The following is a 17,493-nucleotide window of genomic DNA, read 5'->3' as shown; positions in this document are numbered from 1 at the left end:
GAGGCTCTCTGCACTCACCCCTACCTGTTTCCAACCTGTGAAGCCAATTAACCTTAGGACAGGTCTTTAAAAGATCAGGTACCTCGGTGGGGTTGGGCTGCCCTTCATGGCATCATTAAGCTAAGTGCTTCAGTGCAGTGCCATGGCCTCTCTAGGCGCCCAAGGAGTAGCTGTTGAATGATTTAACTGCAAAGAAGCAGAAGGGAAAATGCTGCATCTGGAAACTTGCAGTTTGGCACTTTCATTTGGAACACGTTGACCTGTTTGTAAAGTACATGAGCTGCCAGTTCTCAATTTTCCTGACATCAGTGTTCCTTACTTGGGGATTTTTAAGAGGGTTGGAAGCTCTGAGGTCTAAATCTTTGTTCTGATATGCTTTTAGTATTCTCTCCTACATGGTGAGAAAGAGTGAGCAGATTCTCAAGCGAAGCTCATGGAAGAAACCCCAGTCATGCAAGGGTGGAACATGCCCCTCTTCAGGAGGAACCCCTCCCAGGTGACACAGGCAGACATGTTGCAAGGAAGCTCGAGACAGGCTAGGTGCACAAAGCAAGTTGCTGACCTCTTTTTCTCTCTCTGATCTTCTAGGGTTCTTCCTAGCCTTTCTTCTCTGGTTTTTCTTATTTTTTTCTTCCTTCATGCCTTTTACCGTGGCCACAGGGTCCTGGACTATCTCTGGGGTGGGGGCTGTGTGATTGCTCATTGACCAATCAGAGATGGCGTTAGAGCTCCAATGAGAGTTGACAGGATTGACGAGAGGCAAGAGGGAATTTGCTCCTGCGGTTGCATATTCTAAAGAACTGGTTTCCACAGGTTCAAATTCATAGTAATCCCACTCCAGGCCACTGGAGGACATTCTTCAACTAATTCTCAGTCTTTACCATGACATAAAGAACAGTATCTGCAGAATATGAAGTTAGGAGTAAATGCTTCATAACATTAACATTCTCTATTTCTATCCACCATCCAAGATAATGTCTTGGGTAACAGGCAACTTCTGAAATAATTTTTTTCAATAATGAATTTTCCAGCTTCTTTAAAGAGCACCCATAAAGAGTTTTCTTCCTAAAATTCTTGCATAAGTTTCAAGGCTGGTCATCAAAAAGCACGGCAGATACACAGAAGACAGATATGAACCACATCTGGCAAATGCATTGCTTCAGAACTAGTGAAGGTCCATTCCACCTTCTCCATCCTCCCCTGTTTTTACACTGTTTTACTGTTGTGTTCTTATTTTGTTTTATATTGATTTAAGTTATCTGAGAGAAGCAATGTATGGATTGTCCTATTTAAGTGAAAAAGATGAAAGAAAATAAATACTAATTCCAAAAAAGAGAGAGGGTGTTCCCATTAAAAGTAGCACTGGCTTTTCCTTCGGCTAACATAGCTATGTTGACACGGCTCCCCTTGGTTACCTTGTGAGAACTCCGGCCTGTTGGAGTTCTTATCTTGTCTGATATAAATAGCAGAAGTCCTAGGGAGTTAGCATGGCTTTTGCTGCATTAGACCTCAGACAAGAGTGCTGGGTTGGGATAGGTCAGCATGCCTGGCATGGCAGCCTTGCCATGGTGACAAGCAAGGGCTTTAATTATCTAAAGAGGAGACCAGATGCACCCCAAGATGTGTGCACCAGCAACTCCAAGGCCTGCCTTTTCTGTCATCAGAATCTCTTCTCTCTCCTGGTATTTTTGCTGTCACCTAAGGATATGATGTAATGATGAATGTAATGATGGCTACAGTATGGGAAAATTGAAAAAAAGCATTATGGCCCAAGGTGGATATCAACAGCTTAAAACTAAATCAGTGTCTTTTGAAAATAATGTTCTTGATGACCCAACAGATTCCAAATATAACCAGATATTTATGAATGACACTGGACAGCCTTCTGCCCATCATAAAACAATGACATATTTAGTTATTTCTGTTTGCCAAATTTCAAAACATTACACAGAGGCCCAAAGAAAACTAGAAGCCTTTGGTAATGTACACCCTAGCATGCCCGAGGATCTCAAAGCTGCTCATACTCTGTAACTACAGTTATTACAGGTGAATCTGGAAGAGGTTATAAGCGCAAACTCTCCAAGATGCTGTGTTCCTTACAAAAGGGCTTATTCCTTAGAGTCCTACTATACAAACTAGAGTTAGAAACAGAACTAGAAACAGTTTCCAGTCACATTATCATAGGACTTTTTCCTGATACTTAACTGGAGAACAATTGACATAATCTTTTCTATACCCCCTTCTTAGAGAAGCCACCTTTCCCAAAGACCCAATAGGGTACCCCAGGTACTACGTGATCCCACCCCACCACTGCTGGTTGGCTCAGAAACGGATACGTGATCCCAGAGGAGCCAGCTGGAGCCTCTCTAGAGAATCTGAGTGAAGAGACTCAGAGGCGGAGTCTCAGTAATGGTCAGCACCAGAGTGAGCTCTATCTGGAGGCCTCCTTTTTCTTGGGTCCCATGAGATCAGTTTTGTTTTCTTTGAATAGGTTGTTTTAAACTAAATGTACATTGATGAAGAGAAATCAAGGCGAGAAAAGGAATAAAATAAGTTTTTAAGCCCCACCTTTTCTCCAATGGTAAGCGTGGCCAATAATTACTTTGTGTGTGTGTGTGTGTGTGTGTGTGTGTGTGTGTGTGTGTGTGTGTGTGTGTGGTGCTCCTTCATACTGAGACAGGACACAGACAAAATGCCCTTTGAAGCTCTGCACTTGAATGATGCTTGATAGGAGATGAACCATGATGGGAATTTAGCACACATTCCCAAACTCTAATTTGCCATTGAGAATGGGTCCCAGAATAGGTCTTCAAGAGTAAGCTCTTCCCACCATGGGGACCAAGACGTTGGTAAAAGGTGCTCAAGAGCATCTACTCCCCTCCCACCTCACAGCTGGTACGTGCTGTACTGTGGATTTCTAGGCAGACAAGCTGCTCTGACAACCCACCCCGATAGAATGGTGGCTTCTACTCACATCGTCCTGAACGTCGAGGTCGCAGCCAGCCTTCAGCAAGATCTGGACCACAGCAAGGTGACCTTTATTGGCAGCGAGATGCAGGGGGGTCCGGCCATGCTGTTGATGCAAAGCAAACACCCATTTCAAAACAGGACATCAAAATCACGCCCCTGGGGCAGATTGCACAGTGGCACTTTATCCCTTCCCTTATGGTTTGATAGACGATTCTTGTGGATTTATCCAGAATTCAAGTTTGTCTCCGTTAACCTTGGCTATTGGCACAGTAATCAATGAACAAAACAGGCTCAAAATGTGAATATTTCTCTTAGTGCATAATTCCTACTCCTACTCATTAAAGCAAGCAAGAAATGAGAGAGTTTATATTTTCTTTTGTTTTCCCACTGGTGCTAAAACTCAGGGACAATGAAGTGGCCACAATGCACTTGATGGGGTGAGATGGGAGAAGACCAAAAGGTCAGGCTTATCAGCCCCGGGGAAATCTGGTTAGTAATTACTCAGAATTCAAATTGCTGGCCCAACGGATTAGAATTGATGCTCCCCATTTTTAAAGACAAATTTGAACATTACAAAATTATTTCAGCCATTCAAAAAGATGAATAGTATTTTTATATGTACATGCCACTAACTACTTTTTAAAAAATTAGGGAAACCATAGACATTCCTTGTGAACCCCTCCCAGATCTCATTTTCCCTCCCATCCCAGAGGTAACCACTCTTTAAAAAAGAATTTTTTATTTTTAAAAAATGTTTCTATTGAATTTTAGAGAGGAAGGGAGAGGGATAGAAAGATAGAAAAATCCATGAGAGAGAGACATCAATCAGCTGCCTCCTGCAAAACCCCTAATGGGGATTGAGCCCACAACTTGGCATGTGTCCTGACCGGGAATCGAACCGGAGACCTCTTTGTTCATGGGTTGATGCTCAACCACTGAACCATTGGGCAACCACTCTTAAATTTGACATTCCTTTTATTATATTTGCCTTTTATTATATTTCACTACATGTTTGTAGCCATAAACAATATATAAACATTGATTTGTTTCCAAACATTACATAAATAGTAAGTATTAAACTGTACAATATCATTTGGCAATTTTTGGGTCCAACATTATATTTTTGAGATTTTTTTTTTCATATTCTCACATGCAGCTTCCGTTCTTTTATTCATTGTTCACTCAGTCTCCTACTCACGGACATGCAGGCTGTTTCTAGTGGTTTGCAGAACACAATTGTGTGGACGTCTCCTTATGCACCTGAGAAGGCTTTCTTAGCCCTATTGTTGGGTCATAGAGATGACCATTCCCTTCGCCTGCCTTAAGCATGCAGCTCCTCATATATGACATTGAGGGTAACACCCAGAATAACCCTCTTCAGTATAAAACAACTTCTGAGATCTGACTGCGCCAAACTCCGAATTCTCCGAATTCTAAAGGAGACATTATGTCCCCTTTGCTTCCTCCCTCAAGTTCACTGTGAAGATAGCGCCCCATCCCCCTCAATTTTTAAAAAAATATATTTTATTGATTTTTTACAGAGAGGAAGGGAGAGGGATAGAGAGCTGGAAACATCAATGAGAGAGAAACATCGATCAGCCACCTCCTGCACACCCCCACTGGGGATGTGCCCGCAACCAATGTATGTGCCCTTGACTGGAATCGAACCCAGGACCCCTCAGTCCGTAGGCCGACACTCTATCCACTGAGCCAAACCGGTTTCAGCATCATCCCCCTCAATTTCAAGCACCATTTCACCCTGGCCCCCAGCCATGCAGAAACACACTGGAGGATTCAGATCTCATGGGTCCTTAAGTCCTTTTTAGCACCTCAATAAGACTTCCCAAAGACCTTTACTGATATTCTAGCAGATTACACCCATTTATGATTTCAATAAAGTGTCAGTTTGCCATGGGCAACTAGCCGTGGAGGAAAACAAATAGCAAACAATAAAGGATCTTCATTTCTACCCATGAAATGCAATCAAAACACTAGATTGATTCTGGAAAGAGGTCAGAGCTCACTTCAAAATTAGAATTCTTAATTAAGAAAAAGTTATTCCCAAGAAAGTGGGATATAAAAAGCCTTTATAAAAAAGCAATGTCTGAGATGAAGAGTGGCCGTCCTCGGCTGATGACTGTGCTCAGCGCCTGCTACTTAACCTTGATTCGTTAAATGAAATGTCCACAGCCGATCAGATGGAGCAAAATGACTGGGTGCCGCTCACTGGCCCTGTGCCAGGCTCCATCTGTCATTGTGTGTCCTTGTCAAGGATACGAGGCATTCTGCAACACAGGGAAGTCGTTACATGTGTGAGGAGAAACGTGTGCGAGGAAGGCTGACAGAAGGATGGGACAAGAGTGTGTCTGAGCAACTGGAAAATACAGACCGAGAATGGGGGGAGGGGGGAGCTGCCCGGAGAGAGGCTGGAAAACAGGCCCCAGGCCGAGGGGCCCCTGGGTGTCAGAGGAGGCCTGAGGGACAGCCTCGTCAGCAATCAGATGTTACTGGTGGGAAGCAAGGCCCAAGGAGGCGAAAATGTTGTCTGAGTGAACACAGATCATCCGAAGTCAGGAGACGGAATACTGCTGTTCACACCAGGTCGCACCGGGCGGGCACTGACAAAAGGCCCTCGGCTGGAGATGCCTTCCCAATCCACAGAGAGGAAAGGCCGAGGCATTGTGGCCGGACAGGTCTAATTCCAATCCCAGCTCTGACTCATACGCCTGTGTGCTTCTGTGCACCGCACGCTCCCACGCCCGTCTCCTCACCTGTGACATAGAAGGGCCTCCACCCCCACCCACAGGACTGAGCAGGATAAATGAGGTAACACACACCACCTAACACGGATTCCTTCCCCTCCGGCTGTCCTTGGCCTTAACCCTGAAGCACCCAACTGCTCCCTCTCCTCCTTGACACCCCACAGCCTGGCCTCTGCCAAGACCAGTGACATATTTTCAAAGGCAAATGCCTCGGGGCAGAGTTGGATCTCGGGTCACTTGGACAGCCAGAGGGGTCCTTGCAGGAGGGTGGAAGTTGCAGAGTTGGATCTCGGGTCACTCGGGACAGCCAGGGGGGCCCTCGCAGGAGGGTGGAGGTTCTACCAGCCGGTGCTGATCCACTCGCCCACTTCCATTGTTGAAGCACAGTCCACAGTCCCGAGTCTGTGTACCTGCTAGGAAAGACTCCTTTGGTGGGAATGTCCTCCAAACAATGCCTTCTCCGATTCTCCAAGAAGAAATGTTTCTGGCCTTCCCTCCTCTACCCCTGCAGCGCTTAAGGTCCCTTTTAGGGACCCACCACATTCTGTTTTGGGTGTCACCCTCAGTGCTGACTTCTTCCAACTAGGTTGTGATCTCCCCGAGGGTGGATTGTGCCTTCCCTAAATGATGAAGCAAGTTGACGCTGGGGTCGGGGAGCAGGGGGGCCGATCCAGTGTTCCTCAACCACAGGGCAGGCTGGGGCTGCCAAGGACACGGAGCAAATCCCATAGTTCCAGGCTTGACCTCAGAGGAATGGAGAGCTTGGCATGGCTGTGGACTTTGAGTTCTGGGATGTCAGAGGAGACAGACATCCCGGGGGCTTCACAAGCACTTAAGCAGCTGCACAGTGACATGGGGGCTTCTCTGAGGAGGTTCGGTGTCCCCCTCATGTGTCTGGTGCCTTTCTGGTATCGACATCACAGCAGCCAAGGCAGCAGTAATCAGTTTCTACTGAGCCAAAAGCTGTGCACGCCTGTCCCTGGGGCCTTCCTAACACAAGACCAACCCCCTTAGACACACACATACATATTCTCACACACACACACACACACACACCACCACCATCACCACCACCCCCCAAAGGAGGACAGCGAGAGACGAGCAGCAATGTACTTGGTTTTCCAGAACGTTCTGTAGTGAAAAAACAGCAAAAGTGGAGCTGTGAAGGGGAGCAGCTGCTCCCACCCAGCACCCAGGTGCACTCCAAGGTCACACCTGACACATGGGGAGGCTGGAATGCTCCCCGTGTGAGGACGCAGATAAAAGCTGACGGTTAGCGGGGACTTGGAATGACAGACGCAAGGATGCAACTGCGCTCCCCTCCAGGCCCCTAGCACTGGCCAGTGGGAGAAGTGGGGACAGGAGAAAAGGCTAAGAACTATGCATGAGAAGAAGAAGACGTTTTAGAAGCATCAGTTTGTTCTGGGTCCTACCCCAGTTTTCCTCAAAGACCAGTTCTACCCAACTGAATGCAGGCCCTGGAGGGTCCAGGGAGAACAACAGTAATGAGGACAAGAGCAAGGGACAGAGTAGCTAACATGTATGAGGCACATGGTAGGCCCTATCCTAAGAATTTTACATGTACTTGCCCAGTCAGTCCTCCCAATGACCTATGTGGTAGGCAATATCATTAAGCCCATTTGACAAATGAGAAAACTCTTGCTGGTTCTATGTCACACAACAGGTAATTAGAGTCTGGACTCACCCCTTAGCTGTCTGATCAGGCCCTCATGCGGACCCCCCATTCTGCTGCTGTGGTGGCAAGGCTGTCCCCTGGCAGAGGGCTTTGTGTCTCACCTCAAGAAGCTCCAAGACTCCCACATGCTGACCTCGGAAGGTGCTTGGAAATAACCTGCTTTCCTTAAAACCTCAAGGACAGAGTGAGGTTTTCCATTCTCACTGTACATGAGAATCACCTGGCGAGGCTGGTCCATTTGTCCGTCTATCAGCCTCCGCTTTTCCCTGAGCCCCTTCTCCAGAGGTTCTGACCCAACTCCCTGTGGTGGGACTCAGGCATCATTTGTCATACAACCTCCCCAGGTGGTTCTAATGAGTGACCCGGGCTGAGAGCCGGGGCCAGGCTAACTCCCCCCGGAGCAGCTACAGGCCCCTGGGCGAAACCCGCCGTGTTGGGCCTGTCCAAGCAAGAGCCATTCCTCCCGCTACATTCTTCATGATGCTCTCATGCGCACCTGCCAGCACAAAACACTAAAAGCCCACTTCACCACAACCCAGGGCTTCCTGGATCTTAAAAGAATATATATAAACAATAGAGGGACATTCCTAAAAATTTGAAAGGTAAATGCAAGTCGTCTGTAACACGACCACCCAATACAACTAGTACCACTTTATCCACACTTTTCAGTGCACCTTTCCTATTTACGTGTTTGTGCAGTTATAGTCGCAGGTCACATAAAACGGACTTGCTTTCTGCATTAACATTATGCCTTAAACCAGTGGCTCTCGAACTTTACTGGGCAGCAGAATCTCTTGGAGGGCTTGTTCACAGACATATCTGGGCCCCTTTATGGAGTTTCAGGTGCAGTAGGCCTGCGGTGCAGACAGAATTAGCATTTCTAACAAGTTTCCAGGAAAAGCAGATGCTGCTGGTATGGGACCACATTTTGAGAACAACTGACATAAACCACTGCTTTTCAACCCTGTTGCACATTAGTCACCTGAAAATTAAAACAAAACAAAAAAAAATCGGAAACCTTACTTCCAAATGGTTGAATTCCATCAGCCTAAGGTTGGGTCTGTTGTGGGTACTTTTAAAAATATACATGTTTTTATTGCTTTCAGAGAGGAAGGGAGAGGGAGAGATAGAAACATCGGTGAGAGAGAATCATCAATCGGCTACCTCCTGCAGGCTCCATACTGGGGATCGAGCCTGCAACCCAGGCATGTGCCCTGACTGGGAATCAAACTGTGACCTCCTGGTTCATAGGTCGACGTTCAACCACTGAGCCTCACTGGCTGGGCTGTTGTGGGTTCTTTTTAAGTTCTAGGTGATTATAATGTACAGCCAGAGGTTATGAACCTCTGCCTTTCACCCTTTGAAGATGCTAGTTCCTCCAACTCCCTCTAATATTAGGATAGGCCATCTGAGACGGACAGGGGTGAGAGGACACAGGACTCTGCAGAGAGCACGCATTTCCCTTGATCCAACCACGAAGAGGCACAGACTCAGCCAGAGTCTGTTCACTTCCGGGGAACTGAACAGCAAAGGGCCTGGAGATGTTGCCAAGCAACAACCACAGAAAGGTGGCCGCGCTGTCCACAGCTCCGGGCTCTGGTCTGGGGTGCCGCTCTGTTCTGGCAGGTTGAGCCCTGTGGGTCCCGACTTCCAGCAGGACTTCTGCACAAGAAGAGCGGAGCGAGTCCTGTTCAAGCAGGTGACCCATAAATTACACTAACAGGTGGTCATAAAGGGGGCGCAGAACAAATGGTCCCTGCTGCACAGTTTGAAGAGGCCAACGCCCACCTGGAGGGGCGGGACTATGTCAGGGAACATTCCAGGGGAGGATTCCTGTTCAGATAAAGATCTCCTGTCAACAGGATGACAAGGGAGCCCAGCCAAAAGTAAGCAGCTTAAAATGCACCTTGAAAGGAAGTGGAGGTGTTTTATTCCCAGCAGGTGTGCAGATATGCTGCTTAACCCTCTCACTGGTCAGGCCCAGGAAGACCTAGGTAGGCAAGGTGTTTATGTAGGAGAGACCTCCCTCGGTAGGGGCTGAGCCCCGGGAGGGGGACCAGGCATCAGTTGAGAACCACAACCCACAGAAACAAGCCTGGAAAGATTCTTCCCTCCCACTGACTCCTTGGGCCTGGGAGCCCTGGCCCGAGATCTGGTCACTCCCTAATCTAGCAAAGACTCAGAAGTTGGGTCACAGCTCCTCTCTCCTGCTCAGGTCTCGGATCCTTCTTACTAAAGGGCAGGCCTTTCAGACCATGAATGATGAATCCCAGAATGAGTCCAAAAAGTGAGAAAGAAGGATGTTGGTGCTTAGCCATTCCTGGAACAAAATGTTTGTTTGCTGACATGCTTATGTCCAAGGTCACACAGAGAAGTGAGGCAAAGGATAGAGGAATTGAGACCCATTAGCTCAAAGAAATGAAACAATTGTTATTATAAGGAGGGCAGTTGCATAGATGTGACCCACACAAGGGAAAACAGTTTAACAGGAAGAATTTAGCTTAGATTAATATAACAATTTCAAAATGACAACAGTTCCTGAATTTTCAGATCAAGATAAATACCATAATAGATCAGGGTTGCATAGTCGTTTTAAATGTAAATTTTTTTTTCCTCAATTGCAGTTGACATTTATATTAGTTTCAGGTGTTCAGCATAGTGGTTAGACATTTATATAACTTATGACGTGATCCCCCGTAAGTCTGGCACCATACCCAGTTATTACAGTATTACTGACTATGTTCCCTAAATTGTACTTTACATCCCTATGACTATTTTGTAAAACTGTGCAGTCTTTTTGGAGGCAAGTAATGTCTACATTATCTGTAGCATTAAGAAAACAGGAAAGAGAGATGTAGAAACAAGAGGTTATAAAGCTAGTAAAATAAGAGTGGCACATATTTAAGAAACACGGTAATATTCAGATTGAACAGGGTCTTGGAGAGTTGAATTTGGCTGAGGATAGTAAGGAGAACAGCTTCAACGATTTTTCAAGATCTCAAATCTAATGTGAGGCCGAACGGCACGTCGCTGGAACCCTGGTCTCTGGCCCCTCATTTAGGTTTTTATTTTATTTATGTATTTATTTTTATTAAGGTATGACGTGTGTACATATCTTCCCATTGCGCCCCTCCCTCCCCCGCCCCCATTTAGGTTTTAAATGGCAAAGACTCCTGCCAGCTTTCTTAGGTGCCCTCAGGGGCCTCTTCTCACAGACAGTATGCCTAGTCTCACTGCCTGGAATGGTGCAGAGGTGGGTGCAAAACTTCAAAGTCCTTCTTAGGCTCATGATTTAATAAAGACAGCGTTATAAAGACATTTAAAAAAAAAGTGGGTAAAGAAAAAGCACCATAGATCAAAGGAGAGTGAGAAAATAAACCTTTACATGTAGAAAAATTATAGTAGTTTAAAAAGCCTTCTTTCCTTGTTGGAAATGTGTTTTTGTCTTCTGTCTACCTGGATGAGGGACACATCACATCTTAATCAGACTACAGGTGACAGGAAGCAGCCAGGGAGTAAATGCCATGGATGACAAAAATCAGGATTCAAGACAATCTCAGGCGGGAAGAACAGGCTAATTTTAGTAACATAAAATGTAATGGGGGCAGACGTAAAATTCCCGCACTGAGGGTCAACAGTCCAATCACGCCTGGGTAGTGGGATTGTGTTGTAAAGTAACAATTCTACTTTGTAAAAAGATCAGTTTTTTATACCGAAAAGCTTCATAGTGCTTCTGTAAGTCTTACTTTGGGGATGAAGAACTAATCATAAATAACTGGGAGAGACGATTTGAAGTGTATAGTGTTAGGAGTCAGTTATTCACACATAATGGCTTAATTAATAAGTGAATTCCTTTTCAGGTGATCCAGTAACTACCAGGGTTGGGCTTGCTTCTAGAAAGGTCCACCAACAAGCAGGACCAAAATATTTCAAGCAACGTGAATGACTGTGAAGGACTCCGTTGGTCCCCATAGTGCATCTGTCCCCAGGCGATAAGGCATTCAGTCGCGGGCCCTCATGCTCCTCACAGGAAGCTGGCTGGACTACCTTTTCAGTGGGTTACGCATTGACAGAGGGTCCGGCTTGGCCAGCAAAGTGAGAGAGCCGCAGGGGGCAAGCCCAGCGCCCAGGGGCAGAGTGGAGGCTGGTCTGGCCTCCCCTCCACGCAGGAAGGCTTCCTGCAGGTCTCACGCTTCGTGGAGTCCAGGGTTGGCAGCTCCCTTTTCTCTCTGGCACAGAGCTGTATCCTGCATGTGTATCTGAGAAGTTCCTTCTGTAGCTAAGACAGGAGGTATAGTTTACTTGACAGACAGTTACTGAGAGCCAGGCTGAGTACTGAGGATTCAAGGATGATATAAACAAGGTCACGGCCCCTGCCAGCTCAGTGCTCACCCAGACTTCCTTTCCGCTTTCCCAGGGACACTCTCTGCTCCTTCTGGGCAGCACAACAGCCCACACGGGGCACCTTAAGAGCACGGCTCCAGGGCATGACGCTAATAAGGTGGGGGTACACCCTCTCAGGGGGTAAAGCACCAGAGGCACACCTCCAGAACTCAAGGCAGTGGAAAGATCGGAGGGATTCAGGGCTTGGGGGCGCCCCTTCATTGACTGAGCAGGGAGCCACAGGACTGATTCCAAGAACCTGGGACTCCTGGGTTGGCCTGAGGCTGAAGTTGATAAACTGTGGCCCATAGGCCATGAATAGCTTCTAATTATAGCCTTCGGGTATCCCTGCCTTCCCTTTGTACTTTTTTAAAATTAAACTTTTTACTGAGATAATTATAGATTTATATGCAGTTTTAAGAAGTAATACAGAGAGCTCCCACGTCATTTTCAGCCAGTTTCCTCCAATTATAACGTCTTGCAAAACTATACACACTGAGTGGCCATATTATTATGATCTCTGAACGCATAATAATCTGGCCACTCAGTGTAGACTGACCACAGAGTTTGGATTTTAAAATAAGGTTTTTCCATGTATAAGAACTGCATTGTGGGTAGTTAGAAAGAAGCAGAGGACTTACTAGCCAGAGGCTGGGGGCCACTATCTCCTGGTCCCTTGACATATCAAGATTTGCAAGCTTTTCCTTATACATAAGTACACTGAGTGACCAGATTATTATGCGTTCAGAGATCATAATAACCTGGCCACTCAGTGTATAGCACAGTATCAGAATCAGGATATTGATACAGTCAAGCTACATCACAGCTCTGTCATGAAGGAACTTCCTGTTGCCCCTTTCCAAGTACACCCACCTACCTTCCCGAAACTGTCCCCCATCCTCATCCCTAGCCCCTGAGAAAATATAAATTTTTTCCACTTCTCTAATTTAGTCAATATAAATGGAATAAACAGTGTGTAACCTTACATATGCCGATGGCTTGTTCCTTTTTATTGCTGAGTAGTATCCCATGGTATGGATATACCATAATTTAACCATTCTATCGTTGCAGGATAGGTGGGCTCTTTCCAGTTTTTGGCTCTTGCAAATAAGAGTGCTACCGCATTTCTTTGTATGCTTTTGTGTAAACATAAGCTTCCATTGCTCTTGGGTGAATGTCCAAGAGTACCATTGCCGGGTCGTATAGTAGTTGCATATTTAGTTTTATAAGAAACTGCCAGACTATTTTCCAGAGTGGCTGTATCATTTTATGTTCCCACCAGCAATGTATGAGAGGTTCAGGGTCTCCACATCCCTGCCAGCATTTGATGTAGTCAGTGTATTCTATTTTAGCCATTCTGATAAATGTAGCGATATTTTCTTGTGATTTCAATTTGCATAAAGTATAGTCACTGTAGGGTGTTTGTAGATACTCTTTATCATGCTGAGAAAGTTCTCAGTTCTTAGTTCGCCGAGAGCTTTTTTTTTTTTTAAAACCATGAATGAGGGTTGGATTTTACCAAATGCCTTTTCTGCATCTGTGGATATGATCATATAATTTTTCTTGTTTAAACTGTTGTTATGGAAAAATGTCTGTGGCCCCCAAATGCATATGTTGAAGCCCTATCTCCCAATGTGACAGTGTTTGGAGACAGGGCCTATGGGAAGTAATTAGGGTTAAATGAGGTCATGAATGTGAGACCCCATGATGGGCTTCGTCCTCAGAAATAGAGGAACAGAGATCAGAGCTCTCTCTCCATCTTGTGTGAAGACAGTGAGAGGGCCCTCACAGGAGCCAACTTGCTGGTGCCTTGATCTTGGACTTCCCAGCCTAGAGAACTGAAAAATAAATGTCTGCTGCTTAAGCCACCCAGACTGGCATTATTTATAGCAGCCCAAGCTGACTGAGACAGCTGTTGATATGGGGATTACACTGATTGATGTTGAACCAGCCTTGCACTAGGGAGAAATTTCACTTGCTCACGGTGTCTAATTCTTTATATAGCGCTCGATTCAATGAAAACATGGGCTAAAAGAAAACCAAGCACCGCCACCTACTCACCCATCTGCCCTAGATCCTTGATTTATAACAACCTAAACATACAACAGCCAATTCTCATTGGAAACAAATCGACAGGCCTGTGAGAAAGAATTTCCAGTCTACAAATAAATTCCAGACTTAATTTATTTTCTGAAACCTAAATCACTATAGCTTAAGAGGAAGAAAAAAGAGGAAGAAAAAAAACGAATAAGGGGCTTCAGAGACTTCACCAACAGACCATCTGCCCTGGCATCGGAGCAGAGGCCCGGTGGGTGACTCGAAGCTTCTAAAGCCCCTTTCCTCGGTCGTCTTCATTCACAGCACTCCGAGAATAATCTGCAGCAGGTGACGATGCTTTGGAAGTCTTACAACAAGCCGATTACTGGCCTGGAAACCAGTAATCCTCCAATGCATTTCGTTCAGAAAAGAAACAGGTACGTATTTATCGAGGATTTTAAAATGCTGGCACCCAGCTGTGCCACATTACGACGTCTCCTCTGGACTGTTAGGACCTATTAAATATATGCCTTTCGGAGGTTAAATGGGCACAATAATCTGTGCAGAGGCTTCAGTTTTAAATGCAGGTGCTCAGGCAACAAAATGCAATCTGGCGGATGACTTGTTCAACACCCAGGTGCCAGAGGGGCCTCTGGACCAACACACCCACCAGGCTGCCCAGAGCTGGGGAAGGAGGGAGGGCAAGTGCGGGCTGCCTCCACCCTCACTGACCACCACCTTAAATGCAAGCAGGAGGGGGGCAGAAAGGCTCTGCAGAGCAGGGCACCACTCCCAAGAATTCCTCAGAGGCAGTGAGGGAGGGCAGAGCCGCGGAGAGACTCAGGCCCGATTCTGGGGCTCCCCTTCCAAGCGGCCTCAACAATTCTCCTAAGATGCTTACGTCAGTTTTGAAGGCTCATCCCAAGTTTTGAGACTTGCTCTCCTCAACTGTAGTCCATCTCCCCATAGGCCCAGGCACGGCTAATGTCTGACTACACGGGTTCCTACATTGTCCCTCTCCATCGGAGAGGGCATTCTCCTTCCCCCACGGAACACCTCCTGGGGACCTCCCTACCTTTGCCGGAAACACAGTCATTGTGCCGCCTGCCTAATTAACACCCTCATCACAATACATCAACACTTCCTGAGATTTTCTTAGCATTGACCCAGTAAGTCTCCATGCACTGTCTCATAGGCAAGCCACACAACAGTTCACAGCATGTGTCTGCCTTCCCATATTTGGGACAAGCATTTCCTGCTAGTCAACTTGTTTCTAGTTGGAGATATCAGTATCTCACGGTGCACTGCAACGAGCCATGACTTCCAGGCTGTCACCACTGACTTGGCTCAGTGCTCAAAAGACAGTGCTGTCCTACCCCACAGGCAGGCTCTGAGCCGTCAGGGAGAAATACCTGGAGCGGTGAAGGCTCTCCACCTGGCTGCTCCTTCGGTCGCCTGGAGCTCTGAAAAACACCCAAGCTCAAGCCATACCCCAGACCGATTAAATCAGAGCCTCTGGGCGTGGGGCCTGGGCATCAGCATTTTGAAGGCTCTCCAGGTGATCACATTCGCAGCCAACACTGAGAAGTTCCTGACCGAATGGAATTTCCATGCCTGCGGCCCATGAACTCAAGTGAGAAAACAGTAATTATGATAATAGTAACAACCATCCACTGAGTTTCTTCTCTATTCTCATTACATATACTAAGCACTCTGCATGGATTACTTTATTTAATCCTCACAACAAATCCCTGAGGTAAGTGTTGTTATGCTGATTTTATAGACAGGAAACCAAGGCTCAAGGTAGTTAATACCTTGGCTAAGGTCACAGACTTGATAAATGTGATTCACTGCCTGTACTCTTGCCAAGAAAAAAATTGGGAAATACTTTCAAATGGTTGACACATTCATAGAGATGGAAAATGAACACATGGTTGACAGGGACCAGGGGAGGGGGAAATGGGGAGTCAGTGTTTAAAGGGTATAGAATTTTGGCCCTGGCCGGTGTGGCTCAGTTGGTTGAGCAATGTCCCATGCACCGAAAGGTCATGGGTTCAATTCCTGGCACATTGTCAGGTTCCAGGTTTGACCTGACAGTAACTGTACACCCTTGACGCCCTCATGGAGTGTGTAGATCTATTAGCCTGGAGCAGGACCAGCGGGCTGCATCAGCTCTGCACAGGCTCCCGCCCTCACTGAACAGGTGAGAACACCCTGGGCTTCTGTGTGTGGCCTCCAGAGGGAACCCTGTTTTCCAGCTGTGAGTGGTGGGTGAGGAAGGGGAGGAGAGGTGTGGAGCACTCCACTGCTCCCCGCCCATCAGCCACTCCCTGGCCTTTCTCCCAGGCAGCTGGCCCCAGCCACCACCCAGAGAGTGAAAAGGAGAAAACTCTATGGAACCCATGCTGAAGTTGAGAGGAACAAAGGCTAAATATAGGCCCAATTAGCCAGAGCAGAGAGCTCCTGGAGAGAATGCCAGAAAGGCAGGATGAGTTCAGGAGAAGAGGGAGGAGGGAGACGTCGGGAAGGGAGAGCCCAGTACTGCTGGTCACAATGCGCTTCAAGGTCAGTCCTCATGGGCCTCCCTCACGCCACCGCAGGAGTGCACACCGGGACAACCCTCACGCACAGCAGTTCCGCTCCAGCCGTCAGTGACAAGGGGATGCGTGCCCTGACCCGGCAGGGCCACTCAGACAAATCTTTCCCACAGACGTAACCACACTACAGTAAGACCTCAGAACAAGCAGCAGCAGAGTAACATAATCTCAATATCCACCAATAGCGGATAGGTTAAGCTACTTATAGTTCACCGTCCGGTTACTTTTGGAGAAAACAAGAGCAGCAGTGAAACATCCCAAGGACCAGCTTCCAAAAAGTTCTAGAAAAGATGCTCTACCTATGGATTCCTATAGATTTTCAACTCCAGCTACATGGTCAATGCTTGGCATCAGGAGCTGTGCAGAGGGCTTTTCCAGACTAAAAAATATCTACTGGTACTGAGGTAACGAGGATATATATATATATATAGATATATATATATAGATATATATATATTTTTAAATCTTCACCTGAGGATATTTTTCCCATTGATTTTTAGAGCGAGTGGAAGAGAGAGGGAAAGACAGAGAGAAACATCGGTGTGAGAGAAACACATCGACTGAATACCTCCTGCACAAGCCCCGACCAGGGCCTGAGCTGGGGAGGAGCCTACAATCGAGGTATGTGCCCTTGACCAGAATCAAATCCGGGACCCTTTGGTCCACAGTCCGATGCTCTATCCACTGAGCCAAACCCTCTAGCGCTTGAGGTAACAATATTAAGTTGTATGTGAAAATATGTAACTAAAATGTGAGGTGATTGTGGAGAGAATATATTCATACTAGAGGCCTGGTGCACGACTTTCATGCACTGGGGGTTGGGGGGTCTTTCAGCCTGGCCTGTGCCCTCCTGCAGTCCAGGACCCCTCGGGGGATGTCTGCCTGCTGCGAAGGCGGGAGAGGCTCCCACCATCTCCGCTGTGCTCGCCAGCTGTGATCCTGGCTTCTGGCTGAGCACACTGACCACCAGGGGGCAGCTCCTGCATTGAGCGTCTGCCCCCTGGTGGTCAATGTGCGTCATAGCAACTAGTCGTTCCACCGTTCGGTT

General features: G+C 46.9%; 1 protein-coding gene across 5 annotated transcripts in view; it reads right to left on the bottom strand.

Annotated features, from left to right (window-relative positions):
* The window catches only part of ANKRD6 (ankyrin repeat domain 6), a 158,686-nt gene that overhangs the window by 37,697 nt on the left and 103,496 nt on the right, over window positions 1-17,493 (bottom strand). For 3 of the 5 annotated variants that reach the window (XM_028134124.2, XM_008149432.3, XM_008149206.3), the window contains exon 3: window positions 2,975-3,073. In XM_028134124.2, coding sequence (XP_027989925.2) covers window positions 2,975-3,073 — 99 coding nt within the window. Of the gene's footprint in view, window positions 1-562; window positions 896-2,974; window positions 3,074-17,493 lie in introns of those variants that run through there. The other 2 variants (XM_028134075.2, XM_028134278.2) reach the window with 1 other exon arrangement.

The sequence above is a fragment of the Eptesicus fuscus genome, chromosome 10 (assembly GCF_027574615.1).
Source record: "Eptesicus fuscus isolate TK198812 chromosome 10, DD_ASM_mEF_20220401, whole genome shotgun sequence".
NCBI classification, from domain to species: domain Eukaryota; kingdom Metazoa; phylum Chordata; class Mammalia; order Chiroptera; family Vespertilionidae; genus Eptesicus; species Eptesicus fuscus.
Note: the sequence above shows the minus strand (reverse complement) of the source record. Positions and strands in the feature narration are given on the sequence as shown.